Source organism: Hyla sarda, chromosome 8, assembly GCF_029499605.1.
Source record: "Hyla sarda isolate aHylSar1 chromosome 8, aHylSar1.hap1, whole genome shotgun sequence".
Classification (NCBI taxonomy): Eukaryota; Metazoa; Chordata; class Amphibia; order Anura; family Hylidae; genus Hyla; species Hyla sarda.
In genome coordinates this window covers 169170291-169197232 of record NC_079196.1, presented here as the reverse complement: position 1 = coordinate 169197232, position 26942 = coordinate 169170291, and the positions used below count along the sequence as shown (strand labels likewise).

The following is a 26942-nucleotide window of genomic DNA, read 5'->3' as shown; positions in this document are numbered from 1 at the left end:
AGCACTGTGGTCAGACTGAAAAGAACTTCACAACTTCCTCTGTAGTATACAGCAGCTGAAATAGAAATAATTTACAATTCTGTTTAACTTTTTGGCACCAGTTGATTTAAAAAAAAAAAATGTCCACTGGAGTACCCCTTTAAGTATGCTGTAGACTAGGTAAAAGGATGTAGAGTATATGGAAATGGGGGTATACAGAATACATGTGTTAAATATAGGTATCTCATGCAACTGATCTTGCATTTCATAAAAGAATTAAGAATTCCCAATAATCTACAGTGAAGTCTGTGGTTCTTTGTCTTCTTTAATGTCATCTTCATGTCTTTTCTCTTTTCTTTCTTTCTTTTCTCTGCAACAAGAAAAAAAGGGGAACAAAATGAACTAACTGTTCTTACAAATCATGGTTCTGTCTTATCTTTCCTCGTCAGAGTAGCACAGATCCTAAGGACATGTTCACATGGCTAAGATCTGTGCTGATTTGTATATGGAATCCGTACATTCATCCAAACTAGTGTATTTCCTCAAAACAATTAATCTGCCATTAAAGGGGTACTCCAGTGGAAATGAATTTGTTTTAATCAACTGGTGCCAGAATATTATACAGATCTGTAAATTACTTCTATCAAAAAAAAAATCTTAATCCTTCCAGTACTTATCAGCTGCTGTATACTACAGAGGATGTTCTATTATTTTTTTTAATTTATTTTCTGTCTGACCACAGTGCTCTCTGCTGACACCTCTCTCCATTGCAGGAACTGTCCAGAGTAGGAGAAAATCCCCATAGCAAACCTATCTTGCTCTGGACAGTTCCTGACATGGACAGAGGTGTCAGCAAAGAGCACTGTGGTCAGACAGAAACGAAATTCAAAAAGAAAAGAACGTCCTAAGGAGCATACAGCAACTGATAAGTACTGGAAGGATTAAGATTTTTAAATTGAAGTAATTTACAAATCTGGTAAACTTTCTGTCAAATTTTCAAAAGAGTACCCCTTTAACCCCATAGGGACCATTTTCACCTTAAGGCCCTTTTTTGCAATTCTGACCACTGTCACTTTATGCATTAATAACTCTGAGATGCTTTTACCTTTTATTCTGATTCCGATATAGTTTTTTCGGGACACATTCTACTTTAACATAGTGGTACATTTTCGTTGTTACTTGCATCCTTTCTTGGTGAAAAATCCCCAAATTTTATGAAAAATTAGCATTTTTCTAACTTTAAAACTTTCTGCTTGTAAGGGAAATGAACATTCCAAATTATATATATATATATATATATATATATATATATATATATATATATATTCACAAATACAATATGTCTACTTTATGTTGGCATCATAAAGTTGACATGTTTTTACTATTTGAAGACATTAGAGGGCTTCAAATTATAGCAGCAATTTTCAAAATTTTCTGGGAAAATTCAAAATCTGAAATTTTCAGGGACAAGTTAAATTTGAAGTGGATTTGAGGGGCCTTTCTGTGAGAAATACCCCATAAATGACCCCATTATAGAAACTGCACCCCTCAAAGTATTCAAAATGACATTCAGAAAGTTTCTTAACCCTTAAGGTGTTTCACAGGAATAGCAGCAAAGTGAAGTAGAATATTCTAAATCTTAATTTTTTTACACTTGCATGTTCTTGTTGAGCCATTTTTTTTTTATTTTTACAAGGGGTAAAAGGAGATAAATCCCCCCAAAATTTGTAACCCAATTTTTCTTGAGTAAGGAAATACCTCATATGTGGATGTAAAGTGCTCTGTTAGTGCACTAGAGGGCTCAGAAGGAAAGGAGCGACAATGGGATTTTGGAGAGTGAATTTTGCTGAAATGGTTTTTTGGGGACATGTTGAATTTAGGAAGCCCCCATGGTGCCAGAACAGCAAAACAAAAACAACAAAAAAAACATGGCATGCTATTTTGGAAACTACATCCCTCAAGGAATATAACAAGGGCTACAGTGAGCCTTAACACCCCACAGGTGTTTGATGACTTTTCGTTAAAGTCAGATGTGTAAATTATTTTTTTTTTCACAAAAATGCAGTTTTTTTCTCAAATGTAAAATTTTTACAACTACCCGTTGTAAATTTGAGAAAAAAATAGGAGAAAATGCACCCCAAAATGTGTAACCCCATCTCTTCTGAGTATGGAAATACCCCATATGTGGATGTAAAGTGCTCTGCGGGCAAACTACAATGCTCAGAAGAGAAGGAGCACCACTGAGCTTTTGGAGAGAGAATTTGTTTGGAATGAAAGTCGGGGGCCATGTATGTTTACAAAGCCCCTCATGGTGCCACAACAGTGGACCCCCCAACATGTGACCCCATTTTGGAAACGATACCCCTCACAGAATTTAATAAGGGGTGCAGTGAGCATTTACACCCCACTGGCATTTGACAGATCTTTGGAACAGTAGGCTCTGCAAATGAAAAATTTAATTTTTCATTTTCATGGACCACTGTTCCAAAAATCTGTCAGACACCTGTGGGGCGTAAATGCTCACAAAATTTGTAACCTCTTATTTTATTATGTGAGGTGTGTAGTTTCCAAAATGGGGTCACATGTAGGGGGGTCCGTTGTTCTGGCACCAGGGGGCTTTGTAAACACACGTGGCTTTCAATTCCAGACATATTTTCTCTCCAAAAGCCCAATGGCGCTCCTTCTCTTCTGAGCATTGCAGTGCGCCTGCAGAGCACTTTACATCCACATATGGGGTATGTTCTTACTCTTACTTACGAGAAATGGGGGAACATATTTTGGTGGCTTTTTTCCTATTTTCCCTAGTGAAAATGAAAAATTTAGGGTAACACCAGCATTTTAGTAATTTTTTTTAATTTTTATTTTCCCATCCAAATTTAATGAAAATTTGTCAAACACCTGTGGGGTGTTAAGGCTCACTATACCCCTTGTTACGTTCCGTGAGGGGTGTAGTTTCCAAAATGGGATGATATGTGGGTATTTATTTTTTTTGCATTTATTTCAGAACTGCTGTAAGATCAGCCACCAATTTAGGCCTCAAGTGTTCATAGTGCACTCTCACTCATGAGCCCTGTTGTGCGCCTGCAGAGCATTTTACGCCCACATATGGGTATTTTTGTACTCAGAAGAAATTGTGTTACAACTTTTTGGGGTCTTTTTTCCTTTCAATTTTTTTTTTTTTTTTTACAATAACATGCTGGTGTAGACCACAACTTTACCAAAATTTGTTAGGCAATTTCTCCCGAGTACGGAAATACCCCATATGTGGCACTAAATGGTTGCCTTGAAATATGACAGGGGCTCCAAAATGAGAGAGCTCCATGCACAGTTGAAGCCTAAATTAGGGGATTTGCATGGGGACAGACCCAGATGCAAGAATTACACTTGCTCCTATACCAAAATTACCCTACGGCAATGTTTCCAAGACAGGATGCCTCAAGCAGTTGCAAAACTCCCAGCATGCCTGGACAGTCAATGGCTGTCCGGTAATACTGGGAGTTGTTGTTTTGCAACAGCTGGAGGCTCCGTTTTGGAAACGGGGCTGTACCATATGTTTTTCATTTTTATTGGGGGGGGGGGGGTAGGGGAAACTTTGTAGGGGTATGTGTATATGTAGTGTTTTATTTTGTGTAGTGTAGTGTTTTTTAGGGTACATTCACACAGAAAGTATGGAAAATATGCTGCATCTCAAACTAGCACCAAGAAACTCACTGTAAACCCCCGCCCGTGTGAATGTACTCTGTACATTCACATGGGGGGGGGGGGGGGGCAAACCTCCAGCTGTTGCAAAGCTACAACTCCCAGCATGCTCTTTGGCTGTCAGTGCATGCTGGGGGTTGTAGTTATGCAACCAGTGTGCCTTCAGCTGTTGCAAAAGCTGCAACTCTCAGCATGCACTGATAGCCAAAGGGCATGCTGGGACTTGTAGTTATGCAACAGCTGGAGGCATACTACTAAAACTCCCAGCATGCTCTTTGGCTGCCTGTGCATGCTGTGGTGTTGTAGTTATGCAACAGCTGGAGGCACACTGGTTTTCAAACACTGGGAGTTTGTTACTTAACTCAGTGTTTCGCAACCAGTGTGCCTCCAGCTGTTGCAAAACTACAACTCCCAGCATGTACAGTCTATCAGTGCATGCTGGAAGTTGTAGTTTGCAATAGCTGGAGGCACACTGGTTGCGAAACACTGAGTTAGGTAAGACACTCTGTGTTTCGGAACCAGTGTGCCTTCAGCATTCACTTACAGCCGAAGGGCATGCTGGGACTTGTAGTTATGCAACAGCTGGGAGGCACACTACTGCAACTCCCAGCATGCCCTTTAGTTGTCCATGCATGCTGGGGGTTGTAGTTATGCAACAGCTGGAGGCACACTGGTTTTCAAACACTGGGAGTTTGTTACTTAACTCAGTGTTTCACAACCAGTGGGCCCCCAGCTGTTGCATAACTACAACCCACAGCATGAACAAAATACCAAAGGGCATGCTGGGAGTTGTAGTTTTGCCTTCTGCTGTTGCATAATAACAACTCCCAGCATGCCCTTTTGTGCATGCTGGGAGTTGTTGCTAAGCAACAGCAGGAGGCCATCCTTACCTCCTGCTGCGGCGCTCTGAGGATCTGCCTGCCGCTGCTGACTCCGCTCCATGGGCCCCGATCCCACCACCAATGCCGGGGATCGGGGGTCCCAGCCTCAGCTGAGGACTACTGGCACCCCACTATTGCCCTCCAGAACAGGGGCGGAGAGGGTGTGTTAGGGACACCGCACAGCAGGAGTCCTGATTCGTCGGCCGTTAACTGGCGACGAATCAGGATGATCGTGAGGTGGCACCAGTGCCATTTCATTCCTGCTGCTAAAGGATGATAGTTGCCGCAAATCGCCGATCTGAATTGATGACATGGGGAGGGGGGGGGGGGGGATGGTTGGTCTCGGGAGCCCCCAGGCATTGTCACAGGATGTCTGCTGAATGATTTCACAGAATAATTTAAGCAGTTCCCTGTTCAGACTCATGTTGCCTGTCCTGCTTGTCTGTCTGAAGAATCTGTGCAGAGCCCTGTTCACACTTAAGCTGCCTGTATGTCTGAAGAATTAATGCAGAGCCCTGTTCAGACTCCTGCTGTGATTCTGCCTGTTGTGAGACCAGAGCAAAATAACCAAGCCCCTGCCCTCTCGTGTCATTCTCTCGTGTTGGTCCCAAGAAGAGGGGCCTAAGAAGAATAGGGGAATATTGTAACGCTGCTGGTTTGCAACAAACATGCTACGTGTCCTGGTTTTTACCAGCATCAGGCAACATTCTCTGTGCCACGTGTCTGTTGTATTTCCTGGTCTTCCTGCTATGGTGTGTTTCTTGTTGCAGCTTCTGCTATGGCCACTAGGGGCCGTGAACTAGCACTGACTTAGGCTGGGTTCACACCACGTTTTTGCAATACAGTTCCTGTATCAGGTTTTTGATAAAAACAACGGATTCCTCAAAACCAGACTAAACTGTATCAAAACGTGTGTATAAATTTTTATCCGTATACGGTTGAAAACCTTATACGGTTTGAAAAATGATGTTCAGTTGCATCCGTTTTTAAGAAAAAAAAAAAACGTATACATTTTTTACTTTTCACTCCATTATGAAAATTTTAAAATGTATAAGTTTTTTTTTTTTTTGTACGGTTCTGTACGGTTCCCATTGTTAAAAAGAAACGTGGTAGGCTACGGTTTTGGGTACGGAAAAAAAACTGACAAAACCGTACAGGATTCAAAACGGACACAACCTGATGCATCTTTTGGCATAGGGTTTTCAATGGAGAGTCAATTGCATACAGTTTTCAATACGGTTCCATACGGTTTTCAAATTGAAAATGTATTCAGGAACTGTATTGCCAAAATGTGGTGTGAACCCAGCATAAGCTTTATAGAGCTAACATGCACACTTTATTGGATTCTCCTCCAATCCCAGTCATGCACTGCATATATAAGTCTGCCACATCTGCTGTTCCAGGCCTCAGTAAGGTTGCAGTTTAGTTGTGTTTCCTGTATTGCTAAGGTCCCTAAACCCTGTCTGCTGTACCTGAGTTCCTGATCCTGGCTGTCTATTGTACCTGTGTTCCAGTATGCTGTGTCAAGTGTTACGGTCTGCTGTGTCCAGTGTTACGGTCTGCTGTGTCTAGTGTTACGGTCTGCTGTTCCTTTATGAGCGATTCAGCTTCTGCTATATACACTCGTTCAGCTCTGCCTCATCTGACGCAGTCTATGGTGTCAGTGTGCCCCATTCTGCCTGCCTGGCCAGCTGCCACTTGTGGCATAGTGGCTACACACTCGCGGGACGTCTCACTAAATAATTTGTCCCTAATTCTCTGTAGTTTTGTGTTACAGCCTTAATTATAAAGGTCCATTAAGTACAAGTGCAATTAGGTGCAAAAGGCTTTTGGGGGCTAATTCTGTTACAAAAAAATTATGTTTTTGAAACACATGTTTAAGGCCCAGAAAATTGATGGTTTACAAATTGCACATGAGCATTTGGTTTAGCAAGTGGATGGAAAGACTGGATAAAACTGTTTAAAAAATTTTCTTTTGAATGTTAACTTTTGAATCCATTTTTGGCTTTAACTAAAAAAAAATTGCAGTGGCTGTCACGATGCCGGCTGGCAGGTAGTGGATCCTCTGTGCCAGAGAGGGATTGGCGTGGACCGTGCTAGTGGACCGGTTCTAAGCCACTACTGGTTTTCACCAGAGCCCGCCGCAAAGCGGGATGGTCTTGCTGCGGCGGTAGTGACCAGGTCGTATCCACTAGCAACGGCTCACCTCTCTGGCTGCTGAAGATAGGCGCGGTACAAGGGAGTAGGCAAAAGCAAGGTCGGACGTAGCAGAAGGTCGGGGCAGGCAGCAAGGATCGTAGTCAGGGGCAACGGCAGAAGGTCTGGAAACACAGGCAAGGAACACACAAGGAACGCTTTCACTGGCACTAAGGCAACAAGATCCGGCCAGGGAGTGCAGGGGAAGTGAGGTGATATAGGGAAGTGCACAGGTGAACACACTAATTGGAACCACTGCGCCAATCAGCGGCGCAGTGGCCCTTTAAATCGCAGAGACCCGGCGCGCGCGCGCCCTAGGGAGCGGGGCCGCGCGCGCCGGGACAGAACAGACGGAGAGCGAGTCAGGTAGGGGAGCCGGGGTGCGCATCGCGAGCGGGCGCTACCCGCATCGCGAATCGCATCCCGGCTGGCAGCGGAATCGCAGCGCCCCGGGTCAGAGGACGAGACCGGAGCGCTGCCGCGGGGAGAGTGAAGCGAGCGCTCCGGGGAGGAGCGGGGACCCGGAGCGCTCGGCGTAACAGTACCCCCCCCCTTGGGTCTCCCCCTCTTCTTAGAGCCTGAGAACCTGAGGAGCAGACTTTTGTCTAGGATGTTGTCCTCAGGTTCCCAGGATCTCTCCTCAGGACCACAACCCTCCCAGTCCACTAAAAAAAAAATTCCCTCTGACCTTTTTGGCAGCTAAAATTTCTTTGACCGAGAAGATGTCCGAGGAGCCGGAAACAGGAGTGGGAGGAACAGATTTGGGAGAAAAACGGTTGAGGATGAGTGGTTTGAGAAGAGAGACGTGAAAGGCATTAGGGATACGAAGAGAGGGAGGAAGAAGAAGTTTATAAGAGACAGGATTAATTTGACACAAAATTTTGAAAGGACCAAGATAGCGTGGTCCCAACTTGTAGCTAGGGACACGGAAGCGGACATATTTAGCGGAGAGCCATACCTTGTCTCCAGGGGAAAAAACGGGGGGAGCTCTTCTTTTCTTATCCGCGAACTTCTTCATGCGTGATGAAGCCTGTAAGAGAGAATTTTGGGTCTCTCTCCATATGATGGAAAGGTCACGAGAAATTTCATCCACAGCGGGCAGACCAGAGGGCAAGGGAGTAGGGAGGGGGGGAAGAGGGTGACGGCCGTACACCACGAAAAATGGGGATTTGGAGGAAGACTCAGAGACCCTGAAGTTATACGAGAATTCGGCCCATGGGAGGAGATCTGCCCAGTCATCCTGGCGGGAGGAAACAAAATGTCGCAAATAATCACCCAAGATCTGGTTAATCCTTTCTACTTGTCCATTGGACTGGGGATGATATGCAGAAGAAAAATTTAATTTAATCTTGAGTTGTTTACAGAGAGCCCTCCAGAATTTAGACACGAATTGGACGCCTCTATCCGAGACAATCTGCGTAGGCAACCCGTGAAGACGAAAAATGTGTACAAAAAATTGTTTAGCCAACTGAGGCGCAGAAGGAAGACCAGGAAGAGGGATGAAATGTGCCATTTTGGAGAATCGATCAACGACCACCCAAATAACAGTGTTGCCACGGGAAGGGGGTAAATCAGTAATAAAATCCATACCAATCAGAGACCAAGGCTGTTCGGGGACAGGCAGAGGATGAAGAAAACCAGCGGGCTTCTGGCGAGGAGTCTTATCCCGGGCACAGATAGTGCAGGCTCGCACAAAGTCCACAACATCCGTCTCCAGAGTCGGCCACCAATAGAAGCGGGAGATGAGTTGCACAGATTTCTTGATACCCGCATGACCTGCGAGATGGGAGGAGTGACCCCATTTGAGGATTCCGAGGCGTTGGCGAGGAGAAACAAAGGTCTTTCCTGGAGGAGTCTGCCTGATGGAGGCAGGAGAAGTGGAGATCAGGCAGTCAGGTGGAATGATGTGTTGCGGAGAGAGTTCAACTTCTGAGGCATCCGAGGAACGAGAGAGAGCATCGGCCCTAATGTTCTTATCGGCAGGACGAAAGTGAATCTCAAAATTAAATCGGGCAAAGAACAGAGACCACCGGGCCTGGCGAGGATTCAGCCGTTGGGCAGACTGGAGGTAGGAGAGGTTCTTGTGGTCGGTGTAGATAATAACAGGAGAACTTGATCCCTCCAGCAGATGCCTCCATTCCTCAAGTGCTAATTTAATGGCTAGAAGCTCTCGATCCCCGATGGAGTAGTTCCTCTCCGCTGGAGAGAAGGTCCTAGAGAAAAAACCACAAGTGACAGCATGCCCGGAAGAATTTTTTTGTAGAAGAACAGCTCCAGCTCCCACTGAGGAGGCATCAACCTCCAATAGGAAGGGTTTGGAAGGGTCAGGTCTGGAGAGGACGGGAGCCGAAGAAAAGGCAGACTTGAGTCGTTTAAAGGCGTCTTCTGCTTGAGGAGGCCAGGACTTGGGATCAGCATTTTTTTTGGTTAAAGCCACGATAGGAGCCACAATGGTAGAAAAATGTGGAATAAATTGCCTGTAATAATTGGCGAACCCCAAAAAGCGTTGGATAGCACGGAGTCCGGAGGGGCGTGGCCAATCTAAGACGGCAGAGAGTTTGTCTGGATCCATCTGTAGTCCCTGGCCAGAGACCAAATATCCTAGAAAAGGAAGAGATTGGCATTCAAACAGACATTTCTCAATTTTGGCATAGAGTTGGTTGTCACGAAGTCTCTGAAGAACCATACGGACATGCTGGCGGTGTTCTTCTAGATTGGCAGAAAAAATTAGGATATCGTCCAGATATACAACAACACAGGAGTATAACAGATCACGAAAAATTTCATTGACAAAGTCTTGGAAAACGGCAGGGGCGTTGCACAGTCCAAAGGGCATGACCAGATACTCAAAGTGTCCATCTCTGGTGTTAAATGCCGTTTTCCACTCGTCCCCCTCTCTGATGCGGATGAGGTTATAGGCGCCTCTTAAGTCCAATTTAGTGAAGATGTGGGCACCTTGGAGGCGATCAAAGAGTTCAGAGATGAGGGGTAAGGGGTAGCGGTTCTTAACCGTGATTTTATTAAGACCGCGGTAGTCAATGCAAGGACGTAGGGAGCCATCTTTTTTGGACACAAAGAAAAATCCGGCTCCGGCAGGAGAGGAGGATTTACGGATAAAGCCCTTTTTTAGATTCTCCTGGACGTATTCGGACATGGCAAGAGTCTCTGGGGCAGAGAGAGGATAAATTCTGCCCCGGGGTGGAGTAGTGCCCGGGAGGAGGTCGATAGGGCAATCATAAGGCCTGTGAGGAGGTAGAGTCTCAGCTTGTTTTTTGCAGAAAACATCCGCGAAGTCCATATAGGCCTTAGGGAGACCGGTTACTGGAGGAACCACAGAGTTACGGCAAGGGTTACTGGGAACCGGTTTTAGACAGTTCTTGGAACAAGAGGACCCCCAACTCTTGATCTCCCCAGTGGACCAATCCAGGGTAGGGGAATGAAGTTGAAGCCAGGGAAGTCCAAGGAGAATTTCCGAGGTGCAATTGGGGAGGACCAAAAGTTCAATCCTCTCATGATGAGATCCGATGCTCATAAGAAGGGGCTCCGTGCGGAAACGTATGGTACAGTCCAATCTTTCATTATTTACACAATTGATGTAGAGGGGTCTGGCGAGACTGGTCACCGGGATGTTGAACTTGTTGACGAGAGAGGCCAAAATAAAATTTCCTGCAGATCCAGAGTCCAAGAAGGCCACTGTAGAGAAGGAGAAGGCAGAGGCAGACATCCGCACAGGCACAGTAAGACGTGGAGAAGCAGAGTAGACATCAAGGACTGTCTCACCTTTGTGCGGAGTCAGCGTACGTCTTTCCAGGCGGGGAGGACGGATAGGACAATCTCTCAGGAAGTGTTCGGTACTAGCACAGTACAGGCAGAGGTTCTCCATACGGCGTCGTGTCCTCTCTTGAGGTGTCAGGCGAGACCGGTCGACCTGCATAGCCTCCACGGCGGGAGGCACAGGAACAGATTGCAGGGGACCAGAGGAGAGAGGAGCCGAGGAGAAGAAACGCCTCGTGCGAACAGAGTCCATATCTTGGCGGAGTTCCTGACGCCTTTCGGAAAAACGCATGTCAATGCGAGTGGCTAGGTGAATAAGTTCATGTAGATTAGCAGGAATTTCTCGTGCGGCCAGAACATCTTTAATGTTGCTGGATAGGCCTTTTTTGAAGGTCGCGCAGAGGGCCTCATTATTCCAGGACAATTCTGAAGCAAGAGTACGGAATTGTACGGCATACTCGCCAACGGAAGAATTACCCTGGACCAGGTTCAACAGGGCAGTCTCAACAGAAGAGGCTCGGGCAGGTTCCTCAAAGACACTTCGGATTTCCGAGAAGAAGGAGTGTACAGAGGCAGTGACGGGGTCATTGCGGTCCCAGAGCGGTGTGGCCCATGACAGGGCTTTTCCGGACAGAAGGCTGACTACGAAAGCCACCTTAGACCTTTCAGTGGGAAACAGGTCCGACATCATCTCCAGATGCAGGGAACATTGGGAAAGAAAGCCACGGCAAAACTTAGAGTCCCCATCAAATTTATCCGGCAAGGATAAGCGTATCCCAGGAGCGGCCACTCGCTGCGGAGGAGGTGCAGGAGCTGGCGGAGGAGATGACTGCTGAAGCTGTGGTAGTAACTGTTGTAGCATAACGGTCAGTTGAGACAGCTGTTGGCCTTGTTGCGCTATCTGTTGTGACTGCTGGGCGACCACCGTGGTGAGGTCAGCGACAACTGGCAGAGGAACTTCAGCGGGATCCATGGCCGGATCTACTGTCACGATGCCGGCTGGCAGGTAGTGGATCCTCTGTGCCAGAGAGGGATTGGCGTGGACCGTGCTAGTGGACCGGTTCTAAGCCACTACTGGTTTTCACCAGAGCCCGCCGCAAAGCGGGATGGTCTTGCTGCGGCGGTAGTGACCAGGTCGTATCCACTAGCAACGGCTCACCTCTCTGGCTGCTGAAGATAGGCGCGGTACAAGGGAGTAGGCAAAAGCAAGGTCGGACGTAGCAGAAGGTCGGGGCAGGCAGCAAGGATCGTAGTCAGGGGCAACGGCAGAAGGTCTGGAAACACAGGCAAGGAACACACAAGGAACGCTTTCACTGGCACTAAGGCAACAAGATCCGGCCAGGGAGTGCAGGGGAAGTGAGGTGATATAGGGAAGTGCACAGGTGAACACACTAATTGGAACCACTGCGCCAATCAGCGGCGCAGTGGCCCTTTAAATCGCAGAGACCCGGCGCGCGCGCGCCCTAGGGAGCGGGGCCGCGCGCGCCGGGACAGAACAGACGGAGAGCGAGTCAGGTAGGGGAGCCGGGGTGCGCATCGCGAGCGGGCGCTACCCGCATCGCGAATCGCATCCCGGCTGGCAGCGGAATCGCAGCGCCCCGGGTCAGAGGACGAGACCGGAGCGCTGCCGCGGGGAGAGTGAAGCGAGCGCTCCGGGGAGGAGCGGGGACCCGGAGCGCTCGGCGTAACAGTGGCTTTTTAAAAAAAATTTTTATGAATAATGCTGTGGGGGAAACCTTCCATAAGGCATTGACATGACCCCTTAATATTTTATTAAAAAAAAGACAGGAATAGGTCCCACATAAGTAATTCTTTTTTTGAAAGTTTTAATCCTTCTTAAAGGGGTTATCCAGGTTTAGAAAACCAGAGCTGATTTCTTTAAAAGACAGCACCTCAACTGTCCTTAGGTTGTATGTAGTATTGCAGCTCTATTCTGTTGATGTGAATGGAGCCAAGTTGTAATACCACTTAAATCCTGAGGACAGGCGTGGTACTGTTTTTTAAAAGTAATTGGCTCTGTTTTGCTGTTCCTGGTTATCCCCTTTAACTCTTTATGATCCCTACCACCTTAAAAATGCTAAATTGGGAATCTGAGACCATGAGCACAGCCTATATAATGTTAATACTGTATTCAGCATTTACCCTTTCTTCCTCTTCACAGCTGTGTATGGCACATATAATAGGAAAATCAGCACAAGCACTCCACATACTGAAGAAAGTACGATCACTGCCACAGACATTGCATCAGCTATAAAATTTGAAAAAAGAGCAAAAGTGATGTTACAGCATTTCTGTTAAGTCAGTAACAATGGGTAAAGGTAAAACAGTGACAGCAAAAGAAAGAAATAAGTTGTCAATTAAAAACTACACAACATAAAAATAAAAATGAGTAAAACTGTAATGCAATAAAAGTTAGAGTACCTGTCATCAACAAAAACTTTTAATATGTTCATAATCATTAATGAAGACATATTGTAATATATCTTCATTAAAAAATATTAATATTTATACCAGTTTTTTCATTTTATACTTTTGGCCACTAGGGGTCTCTCTTCTATGCCTGGTCTGCAGGCAGCTTCCTATGCTTTTCATAGTAAGTGTACAGCTTTTAGGACTAATGCTGAAAGGGCACTGGCCCTTCCACCGGAAGTTCAGTACTCTCAGCTCACTGTGAGCTACAAGCCTGCACATGCCTCTGAAATAACAGAGGCCAGTCACCTCCCCCTCCCCCTGCTCTGTGTTCTCCCTGCCCCTCACCACATGTTATCTTATACATTGTATTATCTCACTGCACTCTCAGCTGTTGGCTGTCTGGGCATGCTGGGAGTTGTAGTTTTGCAACAGCTGGAGGTACCCTGGTTGGAAAACACTGCTGCAGAGGGAAAGCAGCATACAGGAACACTGGCAGAAGCAGAGTCCCGGCCAGGCTCCATGTGACATCATGCCTGCCGGGACCCGCCTCCTTCCACCCCTCAGAAAGACAGTGCTCCTGAGCTAATGAAGAGGGATAAAAAAAAGGTATTTCCACAGCATTTTAAACCTCAATAAAAACAGGGATAGGCATAGTTAGAGTAAGGGACAGATGGGAAGGGGATCAGGGAAAGTTTAGTTGATGACAGGTACTCTTTAACAAAAAAACACCAGCCTACACAATGGTAATTGAAGGATTGGTTTGTAAAATTGACAAACATATTAATAGGCCAAATTAGTGTACTCAAGACCTTCTCATAAAGAGAACTTTTCTTGTTCAAATGTGTTTCAGGCCCTAAGGCTAGGATTCCACTTGTTTTTTTTTTTTTCCTGCGCTTTTTTCACAGAAAAAATGCCAGGAAAAACGCCAGTGCAATTACCTGCATCTGAAATTTGGTGTTTTTGCATTTGAGTGGAAATAGCATTTTTGGCCCCTTTTTTCAAAATTTGATGGGTATCAAAAAATGCAGTAGGGATGGGAAAAAATTTATTTAAAATACATTTTTAATAAAGTGTGTGTTTTATTTTTTTCCTCTATTTTTAACATTTTTTAGGTAGTACTACTACTCCCAGCATGCGATCATCCATAATATAGCAGAGATGCCGAGCAGCTCTATACAGCGCTTGCATCTCTGCACTATACTCCGGCTGGCCAGTGATGTGAATAGAACATCACTTATTCATATTTTCCGCCCAGAGTGGGGATTGACCGGATGGTTGCAGCCAATCACAGCTCTCAGCGGGAAATATGAGTGATGTTCTATTCATATCACTGGGTGGCCGGAGTATAGTGTAGAGATGCAGAGCGCAAGAGAAAGCCGCTCTGCATCTTTGCAATAGTTAGGATGATCGCATCGAGTGTCAGGGGGGACACCCACTGTGATCTGTCCTTAACTGCAGGTACTACTACTCCCAACATGGAGCACACTCTGCTCCATGCTTGGAGCTGTAGTACCTGCAGTTAAGGAAAGATCACAGTGGATGTCACTCCTGACACCCGCTGTGATTCTCCTGTATAATGAATAGATGCAGGCAGCCGCACTTCTATGGTGACCTGGACTGCTGTATGTATACACCTATTCACATTTCCCGCAGAGAGTTGTGATTGGTTGGAACCATCTGGCCAATCACAGCTCTCTGTGGGAAATATGAATAGCCGTATACATACTCCCATGGTGGAACAGTGTGTTCCAAGCTGGGAGTAGTAGTACTACCTAAAAAAATTTAAAAATAAAGAATAAAAAGTGAATAACCCACACACACTACATTTTTATTATTGTCGCCTACATTTTTAGTGCCCTGCCCGCCCACATAAATTGATCCCTGTTTAAAAATGTTGTTATAAAAAAGAAAACTTTTGTTAAATACAAGTTTTTCCATCACTACTGTATCTTTTTTATTAATTATTTTTTTAATGGTACCCTACGAAATTTTATTTAAAAAGGTATCTCCAAAAAAGAATAAAAACCGCCTGCAAAAATGCCAAAGTTAAAACCCACATGGCGTTTTTCTTGCCATTTTTTTTACTCCCATAGACTTATATGGGAGAAAAACTCCATGGTCTCAACATGCTGCGATTTTGCAAAGCTGAAAAAGTGTGGAAAAAACGCCAAAAGGATAAAAAAAACGCCAAACTGAAAAACGCAAAGTGGAAAAATAATTTAGCATTTTTTCATTGATTTGCAGCTAACAGCTGGCCGCAGCGTTTTTTGGCCGAAAAAACGCCATGCTGCAGAATTGGCGTTTTTCTTCCTCACTTACCAAAAGCAATATATATATATATATATATATATATATATATATATATATATATATATATATATATATATATATATATATATATATAAATATATACATACATACTTTACTAATAATAATAAATAAAGTTACTAGCGCTTCTTAGGAGTGGGTAACTGTTGGCTACGTATAAATCACCTATGTTTGAAGGTGTGTATACATATAAAAAAAAACACATCTGCATGTGGAACAGCCCAAGGAAAAAGTTAAAAAAAATCAAGGTTTTCTTATGGGTAAGTGTGTGTTGCTGCCTGCCCGGTATAACTATGGGCCCCTAGCTTCCCACATCTAAATTAATAAAAATAGATAAATAAATATACTGGTGCAACTAGGTGTAAATGGAATTTATTAATAGATGATATAAAAATATGTAAAAATATTGCACAAAGTCCGGATGGAGAAGCGTGTAACTTGAACTTCTTTATTATCCTGGCGAATGGTGTATATATAATACTAGAAAAAAAGAAAGATATATATGTATGTATATAAATACAGAACACAGTGGGTAAAGTGAGTAAACAGTGAATATACTTTACCCACCTATTTATGTGTCACCTGATAGTGTTGGGGATTTGCTCTACCTTATTGGTGTATGAAGCTTGTGTGTAGTCCTTTATGCAGGGTATGCAGCTGTTTTCACTATCGAATGAATAAACAATAGTTAGTGATGTAATAAATCAATGATGCTCCAGTATAAATATATATGAACTCTCACCCTATATTTCTGTATTTGCGATAGTAATTCAGATTCTGGCGGGACCGCTGGTATAGCAGATGTTTCGATCCTTGTGCACTAATTTCCTATTGTGTAACAAGCATAGGGGTCTTTTAGATGCTTATTTTTCGGTGAGAGTTGTTATGATTCGGCAGGCTGGATTTGGATCCTCTGTCAGCGAGGGATTGGCGTGGACCGTGTCTGTGGACCGGTTCTAAGTTGCTACTGGTTTTCACCAGAGCCCGCCGCAAAGCGGGATGGTCTTGCTGCGGCGGTAGCAACCAGGTCGTATCCACTGGCAACGGCTCAACCTCGCTGACTGCTGAGAAGGCGTGGGGCAGAAGGACTAGACAGAGGCAAGGTCAGACGTAGCAGAAGGTCGGGGCAGGCGGCAAGGTTCGTAGTCAATGTGGATAGCAGAAGATCTGGAACACAGGCTTTAGACAACACTAAACGCTTTCACTGGCACAAGGCAACAAGATCCGGCAAGGGAGTGCAGGGGAAGTGAGGTAATATAGCCAGGGAGCAGGTGGAAGCTAATTAGGCTGATTGGGCCAGGCACCAATCATTGGTGCACTGGCCCTTTAAATCTTAGAGAGTTGGCGGGCGCGCGCCCTAAGGAGCGGAGCCGCGCGCGCCAGGACGTGACAGCCGGGGACCGGGACAGGTGAGTGACTTGGGATGCGATTCGCGAGCGGGCGCGTCCCGCTATGCGAATCGCATCCCCGCTGGCAATGTCAGTGCAGCGCTCCCGGTCAGCGGGTCTGACCGGGGCGCTGCAGAGAGAGAGACGCTGCGAGCGCTCCGGGGAGGAGCAGGGACCCGGAGCGCTCGGCGTAACAAGAGTGAGTCTTGTAACATCCAATTTTACTGCAGAAAATACCTGTTATATGAAGTTATTCAGCATGCACGGAGGGCTGAGTTGCGGGTCCTAATGGGACTTGCGGAGATGATTACTGTAGTTGTGGAGCCAGACGGGAGACTGCCCCAGCCGGTGGTATCTCTACCGTACACGGTTCCTCTGCGTTGTCTGTTTTGGCGGATGGATTGCCGTGAGGGACGTCACTATGGGGATGTAAGTGTTCCAAACAACTTCCGACACGTTACGGAGGTAAACTCGGCCTCCTTTGTCTGGGATCCTAGGGCCTGGGCAGTCTCCCGTCCGGCTCCACAACTACAGTGATCATCTCCGCAAGTCCTGTTAAGACCCGCACCTCAGCCCTCCATGCATGCTGAATAACTTCATATCACAGGTATTTTCTGCAGTAAAATTGGATGTTACAAGACTCCCTCTCACCTACAAATAAGCATCTAAACTAAATGCTTTTTACCACTATGCTTGTTACACAATAGGAAATTAGTGCACAAGGATCGAAACATCTGCTATACCAGCAATCCTGCCAGAATCTGAATTACTATCGCAGATACAGAAATATAGGGTGAGAGTTCATATATATTTATACTGGAGCATCATTGATTTATTACATCACTAACTATTGTTTATTCATTCAATAGTGAAAACAGCTGCATACCCTGCATAAAGGACTACACACAAGCTTCATACACAAATAAGAAAGAGCAAACATAAATAGGTGGGTAAAGTATATTCACTGTTTACTCACTTTACCCACTGTGTTCTGTATTTATATACATACATATATATCTTTCTTTTTTCTGGAATTATATACCGTATTTTTCGCCCTATAGGACGCACCGGCGTATAAGACGCACCCAATTTATAGGTGCAAAATCTAAAAAAATAAAGATTTTGAACCCAATAGTGGTCTTCAACCTGCGGACCTCCAGATGTTGCAAAAACTACAACTCCCAGCATGCTTGGACAGCCGTTGGCTGTCCGGGCATGCTGGGAGTTATAGTTTTGCAACATCTGGAGGTCCGCAGATTGAAGACCACTGCATAGGAGGTAATACTCACGTGTCCCGCCGCTCCGGACCTGTCACCGCTGCCCTGGATGTCGCTCCATCGCTGTCGCCGTGTCCCCGTGGCTCCGGAACGTCTCTGCTGCCGGCCGGGTATCCTCGTTCTCCGTCGCCGCCATCACGTCGTTACACACGCCGACGCACGTACGCGACGACGTGGTGACGAGGAAGGAGCGCGCCGGCCATACAGGGGATCCCTGAACGGAGAAGACACTGAGGAGGCAGGTAAGGTCCCTCCTGGTGTCCTTTAAGCACTAACCCGGCGATTCAGTCGGGCTGTTCGGGACCACCGCGGTAAAATCGCGGCAGTCCCGAACAGCCCGACTGAACGGCTGGGTTAGTGTCACTTTCCCTTCAGACGCAGCGGTCAGCTTTGATCGCCGTGTCTGAAGGGTTAATACAGGGCATCACCGCGATCGGTGATGTCCTGTATTAACCGCGGGTCCCGGCGTTGATGGCCGCAGGGACCACCGCGATAGGGGTGTATTTGCCGTATAGGGGTGTATTCGCTCCGACTTTTTCCCCCCCAGTTTTGGGGAAGAAAAAGTGCGTCTTATACGGCGAAAAATACGGTATACACCATTCGCCAGGATAATAAAGAAGTTCAAGTTACACGCTTCTCCATCCGGACTTTGCACAATTCTTTTTCCTATTTTTATATATTTTTATATAATCTATTAATAAATTCCATTTACACCTAGTTGCGCCAGTATATTTATTTATCTATAAACTTTACTACTTCCCACAATAAAATATTTCCCCCCACAATCATGTTAAATGCAGCAGTGACTTTTGGCCATGGAATCTAAGGGCTCAAACAACTGAGGTTGGCGTTGTCTCCTATTCCAACAATTTTAGCAGAGGGTCAGCTGTAATTTACCCAATGTGGAGGGTAAAGGCTTTCCTCATTAGCAGGTACAAAAACAAGGCATCTCAGTTGCTGCCAAAAGGTTATCTAGACTGTTAATTAAAAAACGTTACTTACTATTTAGATTGTTGTCATTGGGCTCACCAGGCTCTTCTGCTATAGTTGAAATCATATCTTGAGTAACTGTAATAGAACCATTGTGTGGCTCTGGAATGACACCCAAGAGTTTGCACATTAGGGGGTATATTTGAATGCTATCGAACGGTTCTGCAGTGTAATTCTTTTTAAAATCTGGACCAAAGGCACGAAATATCATCTTCATGTCCATTTCATTGTTGTCAAATCCATGATCTCCCTTGTTAACATATAATATAAATCGCTGAAAAAGAGTAGAAGTGTGTTGTAAGCAAAAGACAGAATACACATTGCAATTGGGTAGAAGATGTTAAACAATCTGTATCTATGTGAACAAAATCTGAAGTATTGTCAACCTTACTAAACTAGCTGCTCGATTAAAGGGTTGTCTCATATAGCATCTTGTGAGAATAGACTTAAAGCGGTTGACCAGGAATAGAAAACCAGAGCTAATTTCTTCCAGGTGGCTTGTAATACCACACACAACCTGAAAACAGGGGTGGTGCTGTTTTTGGAATAAATTGACTCAGGTTTTCTATTCCTGGACAACCCCTTATAAGTAATTAAAGCATTTTCTTTTAAATCAACTGGTGCCAGAAAGTTAAACAGATTTGTAAATTACCTCCATTAAAAATTCTCAATCCTTCTAGTACTTATCAGCTGCTGTATGCTCCACAGGAAGTTCTTTTCTTTTTGAATTTACTTTCTGCCTGACCACAAGTGCTCTCTGCTGACACCTATGTCAGGAACTGTCCAGAGCAAGAGAGGTTTGCTATGTTTGCAGTTCCTAAAATTGACAGAGGTGTCAGCAGAGAGCACTTGTGGTCAAGCAGAAAGAAAATTCAAAAAGAAAAGAACTTCCCGTGTATTATACAGCAGCTGATAAATACTGGAAGGATTGGAATTTTTTAATAGAAGAAATTTACAAATCTGTTTAACTTTCTGGCACCTATTGATTTAAAAGAAAATGATTTCCAGTGGAGTACCCCTTTAAAGTTAATTCATCTTGAGAAGATAAATGTAAGATGATATATGATCAACATGTTTAAGTACATGGACTGTACAAAAAATATACAGAAACCCTTTTAAAAGACAAAGGGCGCCTCCTCTGCCTAAAGAAAAACATACTTTAAATCTCCAAGGGCAACAAGCCTTCTTACCCTGTTTCCCCGAAAATACACCCTACCCCGAAAATAAGCCCTTGCTGGATTATCTGGGTGGGCTGCAATATAAGCCCTACCCCGAAAATAAGACATAGGGCCAGGGGTACTCAACTGATGGACTGCAGTCCAGATCCAGACCACAGCCACCAGTAATGTAGCCAGTAATGTAGCAATGTGGAGAATGGTGTTCTGCAGGAGTGTGGAGGATGGGGGGCTGCGGGAGTGTGCAGGATGGGGGCTGTGGAAGGATGGGGGGCTGTATAGCAGTGTGGAGGATGGGGGGCTGTGGGAGGATGGGGGGCTGTATAGCAGTGTGGAGGATGGGGGGCTATAGCAGTGTGGAAGATCCCCCATCTTCCACACTGCTATAGCCCCCCCATCCCCCACACTGCTACAGCCCCCCATCCTCCCGCAGCCCCCCATCCTCCACACTCCCACAGCCCCCCATCCTCCACACTCCCACAGCCCCCCATCCTCCACACTCCCACAGCCTCCATCTTCCACACTCCTGCAGCCCCCCATGAATAAATAAGCCCTACCCTGAAAATAAGCCCTAATGTGTTTTTTTGTGACTAAAATTAATATAAGACCCAGTCTTATTTTCGGAGAAACACGGTAATCATAAGGATTCATAATCTGTGGGACAGTCTGCCTTGGGATCAGTCTTAGACAAATTATAACAATAATAACATTAATGCTTATGTAGAGGTATAGAAGTCTTGTCTATGGTTACCAATACTCCTCCCATCCATCTACCCTTACCCCTTCCCTTCACCCATCTTCTCCATTCATGGCCCACATCACAAATTCTGTTTAGCACTTGAGAACAAATCTTTCTGGTCCACTGCATGAGGAACGCCAATGGAGCCTGATGAACCCTATTGATTTTAAAGTGTACCTGTCATTTCAGGTGACTTTTCTGGATAAGCTGATCTGTGTTGGTGTGTACAAAAACAGCCCTATTTCCGGTCATGATATAACCTGTATATGATATATTTCAGCAAGTTTCTGCTCTATAGGCTTAATCTATAATTTGTAGTTCTGCCAGAGCAGGTAAAACTCCCTCCTCCCTCTTTATAGTCTCCCTCTTCTTCCTGGCCACTGTCGGGCCTCATGACCCCTACAAAAAAATTATCCTCTTCCTCATTTGAGATCCAGCATGTGATCTAAACATGTAGCAGCAGTTACATACAGAAGAGGAAGAGCACTGGGAAGAAGAAACAGTTCACCTCTGGACTAAGGAACGCCCTGAGTGCACCATGACCTTAATTTACATATTGGGATTTGTAAGGATCGGAAATGGTGGGACCTAGGAGGATAATGTAAAGGCTGTTTTGATCAGTGTCATCTGCTGGGTAGTGTGGGTGATACTGCTGGCACTCTCATTAAAATTAGCTTTTGCTATTGCACTCCTTATGGTAAATAAAAAAAATCTTTCTAATGTGCTTTGTTTAAAATAAATGAAATTTTCTATGTTTTATTTGTGTTTAAAAAAAGCGGCCACTAGATGTCTCCCTACTTGTCCAGCGCACATTTTCCCCCATCTTTTGCATAGACTTTGGACTCCTGCTGGCATGACAAAAGTCCAAAAGCAGGAAATGCTGAAGGGTGTGTGTGTGTGCAGCCTTATCCAATCAGAGCTCATCTCACACACTGAACTGCTGTGGGCTGTGTGTAGCAGAGTGAGGGAGGAAGTTCTCCTGTGTCTGTCTTCAGATGATGTCACAGCCTGCTGGGGAACGCCCCTTCCAAGTCTGTGAATCTGACCGAGACTTAGCAGAAAATATAGAGCAATATGCAAAATGTGCAATATGCAAACTGAACATCAGTGCTTACACAGGACGGACAGGAACATGCCGCGGCGGGGGCTACCCCCGCCGCGGCATGTTCCTGTCCGTCCTATGTAAGCATTGATGTTCGTTTTGTATATTTTGAAATAAAGAAGATTGAAGACCTGACGTTGGTGAGTGCCCTGGCATTAATTTCTTATTGAATATTATACATTTTTCTATAATGCCTTTTTGATCAGTCACATTTAGATTAGAAAGACAACAACCTTAAACGGGTACTCCACTGGAAAAAAATTTTTTTAAATCAACTGGTGCCAGAAAGTTAAACAGATTTGTAAATTACTCCTATTAAAAAATCTTAATCCTTCCAGTACTTATCAGCTACTGTATGATCCACAGGAAGTTCTTTTCTTTTTTAATTTCCTTTCTGCCTGACCACAGTGCTCTCTGCTGACACCTCTGTCCAATTTAGGAACTGTCCAGAGTAGGAGCAAATCCCCATAGCAAACCTATCCTGCTCTGGACAGTTCCTGACATGGACAGAGGTGTCAGCAGAGAGCACTGGGGTCAGGCAGAAAGGAAATTCAAAAAGAAAATAACTTCCTATGGATCATAACAGCAGCTGATAAGTACTGGAAGGATTAAGATTTTTTAATAGAAGTAATTTACAAATCTGTTTAACTTTTTGGCACCAGTTTATTTAAAAAAAATTGTTTTCCAGTGGAGTACCCCTTTAATCTTATAGTATTGGAACAAACATTGAACAGTAAGGGAGCCTTGGTACAATAACTTATACTGGGGAAAAAAAAAAGATTACTCAAGCTGTCCCCCTTAAATAACCAGAATTAAGGGAATATATTCACTGCCAAATGGAAGTGTTATATGATGCTGCATTCCCTCTATCTAATAATCATATATTTCCACATATAATCAACAGTAGCAGGAAGTGAATGAAAATGGTTCTTTCTTAGTTCAATACAATTTGAAAGCCAAATGGTTTGCTTAAATGTAGTAAATTTTTAAAAACTGGATGAAGGGATCTTATTTTATTCCATCCTGCCAGAAAAGACAGTCAAGAAGCAAAGAAATGTACTGTATTTTTCGCCATATAAGACGCACTTTTTCTTCCCCAAAACTGGGGGGCAAAAGTTGGTGCGACTTATACGAAGAATACACCCCTATCGTGGCGGTCCCTGCGGCCATCAACGGCCGGGACCCGCGGCTAATACAGGACATCACCGATCGTTGATGCACTGTATTAACCCTTCAGACGCGGCGATCAAAGCTGACCGCCGTGTCTGAAGGGAAAGTGACACTTACCCGGCTGCTCAGTCGGGCTGTTTGGGACCGCCGGGGTTAAATCGCGGCGTCCCAAACAGCTTACAGGACCTTACCTGTCTCCTCGATGTCTGCTCCGTACCGGGATCCCCTGCATGGCCGGCACTCTACTTCGATGTCATCACGTCGTCGTGCACGCAGTCCCGTCATGCAATAGGTGCGTGATGACGGCGATGGAGAGCGTGGATCCCGGGGAAGAACACGTCCGGAGAGTCGGGGACGCGGCGATAGCAATGGAGCGACATCCAGGGCAGCGGTGACGGGTCCGGAGTGGCGGGGACACGCGAGTACTACCTCCTATCCAGTGGTCTTCAACCTGCGGACCTTCAGATGTTGCAAAACTACAACTCCCAGCATGCCCGGACAGCCAACGGCTGTCCGGACATGCTGGGAGTTGTAGTTTTGCAACATCTGGAGGTCCGCAGGTTGAAGACCACTGTTGGGTTAAGAATCTTTATTTTTTTAGATTTTGCACCTATAAATTGGGTGTGTCTTATACGCCGGTGCGTCCTATAGGGCGAAAAATACGGTAAATAAAAATTTGGATGAGCAAGCCTTCCCAGCATTTGGTTTGGATATATATTTCTGTTTAATTGTTGACCTTTTCATATTAATTTTAAATTATTTTTTAATATTAATATTGTTTGTTTCCTAAATGCAAAATAAAGCAACTTTCTTCATGTGTAAGTGCGAAAATACCCTTAGTGGTTAAAGCGCAACTGTTGTCAATTTTTAACCAACTCCAGACTACTATCATTTTGTTACTGATGAGCATAAAGTAAACGTGGCCATACCTTTATTGGTGATATTTACTATTTTCTAAGTTAAAGTGGTACTCCGGTGGAAAACTTTTTCTTTTTTAAATCAACTGGTGCCAGAAAGTTAAACAGATTTGTGACTTTCTTCTATTAAAAAATCTTAATCCTTCCAGTACTTCTTAGCTGCTGAATACTACAGAGGAAATTATTTTCTTTTTGGAACTCAGAGCTCTCTGCTGACATCACGAGCACAGTGCTCTCTGCTGACATCTCTGTCCATTTTAGGAACTGTCCAGAGCAGCATATGTTTGCTATGGGGAATTTCTCCTACTCTGGACAGTTCTTAAAATGGACAGAGATGTCAGCAGAGAGCACTGTGCTCGTGATTCAGCAGAGAGCGCTGTGTTCCAAAAATAAATGAATTTCCTCTGTAGTATTCAGCAGCTAATAAGTACTGGAAGGATTAAGATTTTTTAATAGAAGTTATTTACAAATATGTTTAACTTTCTGGCACCAGTTGATTTAAAAAAAAAAAAAAAAGTTTTCCACCGGAGTACCCCTTTAAATAATAATTTTATGCAGCAGTCAGGCACAGTTGGATAGGTGTCTGGATAGGTGGCTTGGGGTCTGCAAAGCCCCGCTGCCGACATGCCTATTCTCGCTTTCAGCTCTGGGACTGCTGTGTAGTCAGGGCCGGCGTTAGGGGGGGCATCCTAGGCAGTTGCCTAGGGCCCCCATCCAAAAAGGGGCCCCTGAAAAGCTTTAGGGCATTTCTAACAATACTGCATTTTGCGCAAAATCACGGTAATATGCCGTTATTGCCGCAATTTTACCGCGATTTCACGCAAAATGCAGTATTCAGGGCTTAAGGCACTACCACTCCTCCCCCTGTCTTCAGCATTCTGGAGGAGCATTGCTTGCGCTCCACTAATCAGACGTCACCACGCTCAGGCAGCGCTCCTCTAGTAAACCCCCCTCACATCCTCATCATATTTAGTGGAGGAATGAACACTGCTTGCGCTCCACTGCTCGGGGCCCCTGGCGATCGCTGCCAGCACTTTTTTTTTTATTCTACTATGTGCGGCCCTGCAGGGCTGAGGAGGCCAGGGGCTGCTGGGAGCCCCTACTGACGTGACCCTGGGGCAGAAGCAAGGCAGCCTCAGCCAACCCGATCTCCAGCAATCATCTCCTGGGGGTAAGGAGAGGCTTTGGGTTGGGGAAATGTGTTGTATATGTGTGTATATCATTTTTTATGTGTACATGTATTATGTGTGCATGATAGATGTATGTGTATGTATGATGTGTGTATGTGTGTTAGAGGTCTATGTATATATGTATGATGTGTGTATGTATGAGGTTTGTTACAGTGTGTCACCCTAGTAGTAAGGTGATTACATGAGGAAGAGGTTTGTTACAGTGTGTCACCCCAGTAGTAAGGTGATTACATGAGGAGGAGGTTTGTTACAGTGTGTCACCCTAGTAGTAAGGTGATTACATGAGGAGGAGGTTTGTTACAGTGTGTCACCCCAGTAGTACGGTGATTACATGAGGAGGAGATTTGTTACAGTGTGTCACACTAGTAGTAAGGTGATTACACGAGGAGGAGGTTTGTTCCAGTGTGTCGCCCCAGTAGTAAGGAGATGACATGATGAGAAGGTTTGTTACAGTGTGTCACCCCAGTAGTAAGGTGGGAGTCAAGGGGCATAAAAATTAGCTTTTGCCTATGGTGGCAAAAAGGGGGGGGCAGGGGCAAAAAAAAGTGCTTGCTCTGGGTCCAATAAAGATGGCCCTTGCAGTATTGGTAGTGTGAGTATCAGTGGCGGATCCGGGGATGGGGGGGGGGGGGGGTAGTTTGGGTGGATTAATTTCCCCCATCACTATTCAGGACATCCCTGTGTCCCGAAAGATCTTTTCGGGACACAAAGTTGCCCGCATTAACTCTCTGCGGCACTCCATTAACTTTAAAAACACAGGGGTGCATGCCAGAGAGAGAGCACGCCGGGACGTCACTGACATCCTGTGCATGCGCCCATAGGAACGGAGGCGCAGAGCATCGAGCAGGAGGACGCCTGCTGGCCAGCATGGTAAGTCACCAGCGGCACGTCATCTTCAGTGCTCAGACCACTGCTCCTCTGGTCCCGGGACCTACTGCTATGGCCTATAAGCCAGGAGGAGCGGTGGTCGGAGCACTGAAGCAGGGCAATACATAGACATACAGCCTCCAGCCATACACTGTATATGGTTGTAGGCTGTATGTCTGTGGGGGAACATACTGCCAACCTAATGTGGGGGAACTATAATGCCAACCTAATGTGGGGGGACTATACTGCCAACCTAATGTGGGGGAACTATACTGCCAACCTAATGTGAGGGAACATACTGCCAACCTAATGTGGAGGAACTATACTGCCAACCTAATGTGGGGGAACATACTGCCAACCTAATGAAAGGAAACTATACTGCCAATCTAATGTTGGGGAACTATACTGCCAACCTAATGTGGGGAGAACTATACTGCGAACCAAATGTGGGGGGAACTATACTGCCAACCTAATGTGGCCGCCACTGCCCCATTGCCTCCCCCATCCCCGGTTTTATAATTACCTGTTCCCGGGGTCGGGTCCGCGCTGCTTCTGGCCCCGGCGCCTCTTGCGTCGTTGCTATGCACTGCGCAATGACGAGTGACGTCACGTTGAAGACGTCACTCGTCATTGTGCCTTGCAGTGCATAGCAACGACACAGGAGTAGTGTTGCTCACGAATATTCGCAATTCGAATATTATTCGCGAATATCGGATATTCGCGAATTCGCGAATTTCGCGAATATAGCGCTATATATTCGTAATTACCAATATTCGTTTTTTTTTTTTGTTTTTTTTCTTCACAGTACACATCACAGTGATCATCCCTCTCTGCTTCCAGCTTGTGTGGTGTAAAGAA

General features: G+C 45.2%; 1 protein-coding gene across 1 annotated transcript in view; it reads right to left on the bottom strand.

The window, feature by feature from the left end:
* Positions 1 to 225: 225 nt before the first annotated feature.
* The window catches only part of LOC130285308 (ectonucleotide pyrophosphatase/phosphodiesterase family member 7-like), a 44876-nt gene continuing 18159 nt past the window's right edge, over positions 226 to 26942 (bottom strand). Inside the window, exons 5-7 of the mRNA XM_056536664.1 lie at positions 18937 to 19198; positions 12672 to 12777; positions 226 to 349 (exon numbers count right to left, since the gene is read on the bottom strand). Of these exons, the coding sequence (XP_056392639.1) occupies positions 274 to 349; positions 12672 to 12777; positions 18937 to 19198 (444 nt within the window). The 3' untranslated portion in view covers positions 226 to 273. The remainder of the gene's footprint in view (positions 350 to 12671; positions 12778 to 18936; positions 19199 to 26942) is intronic.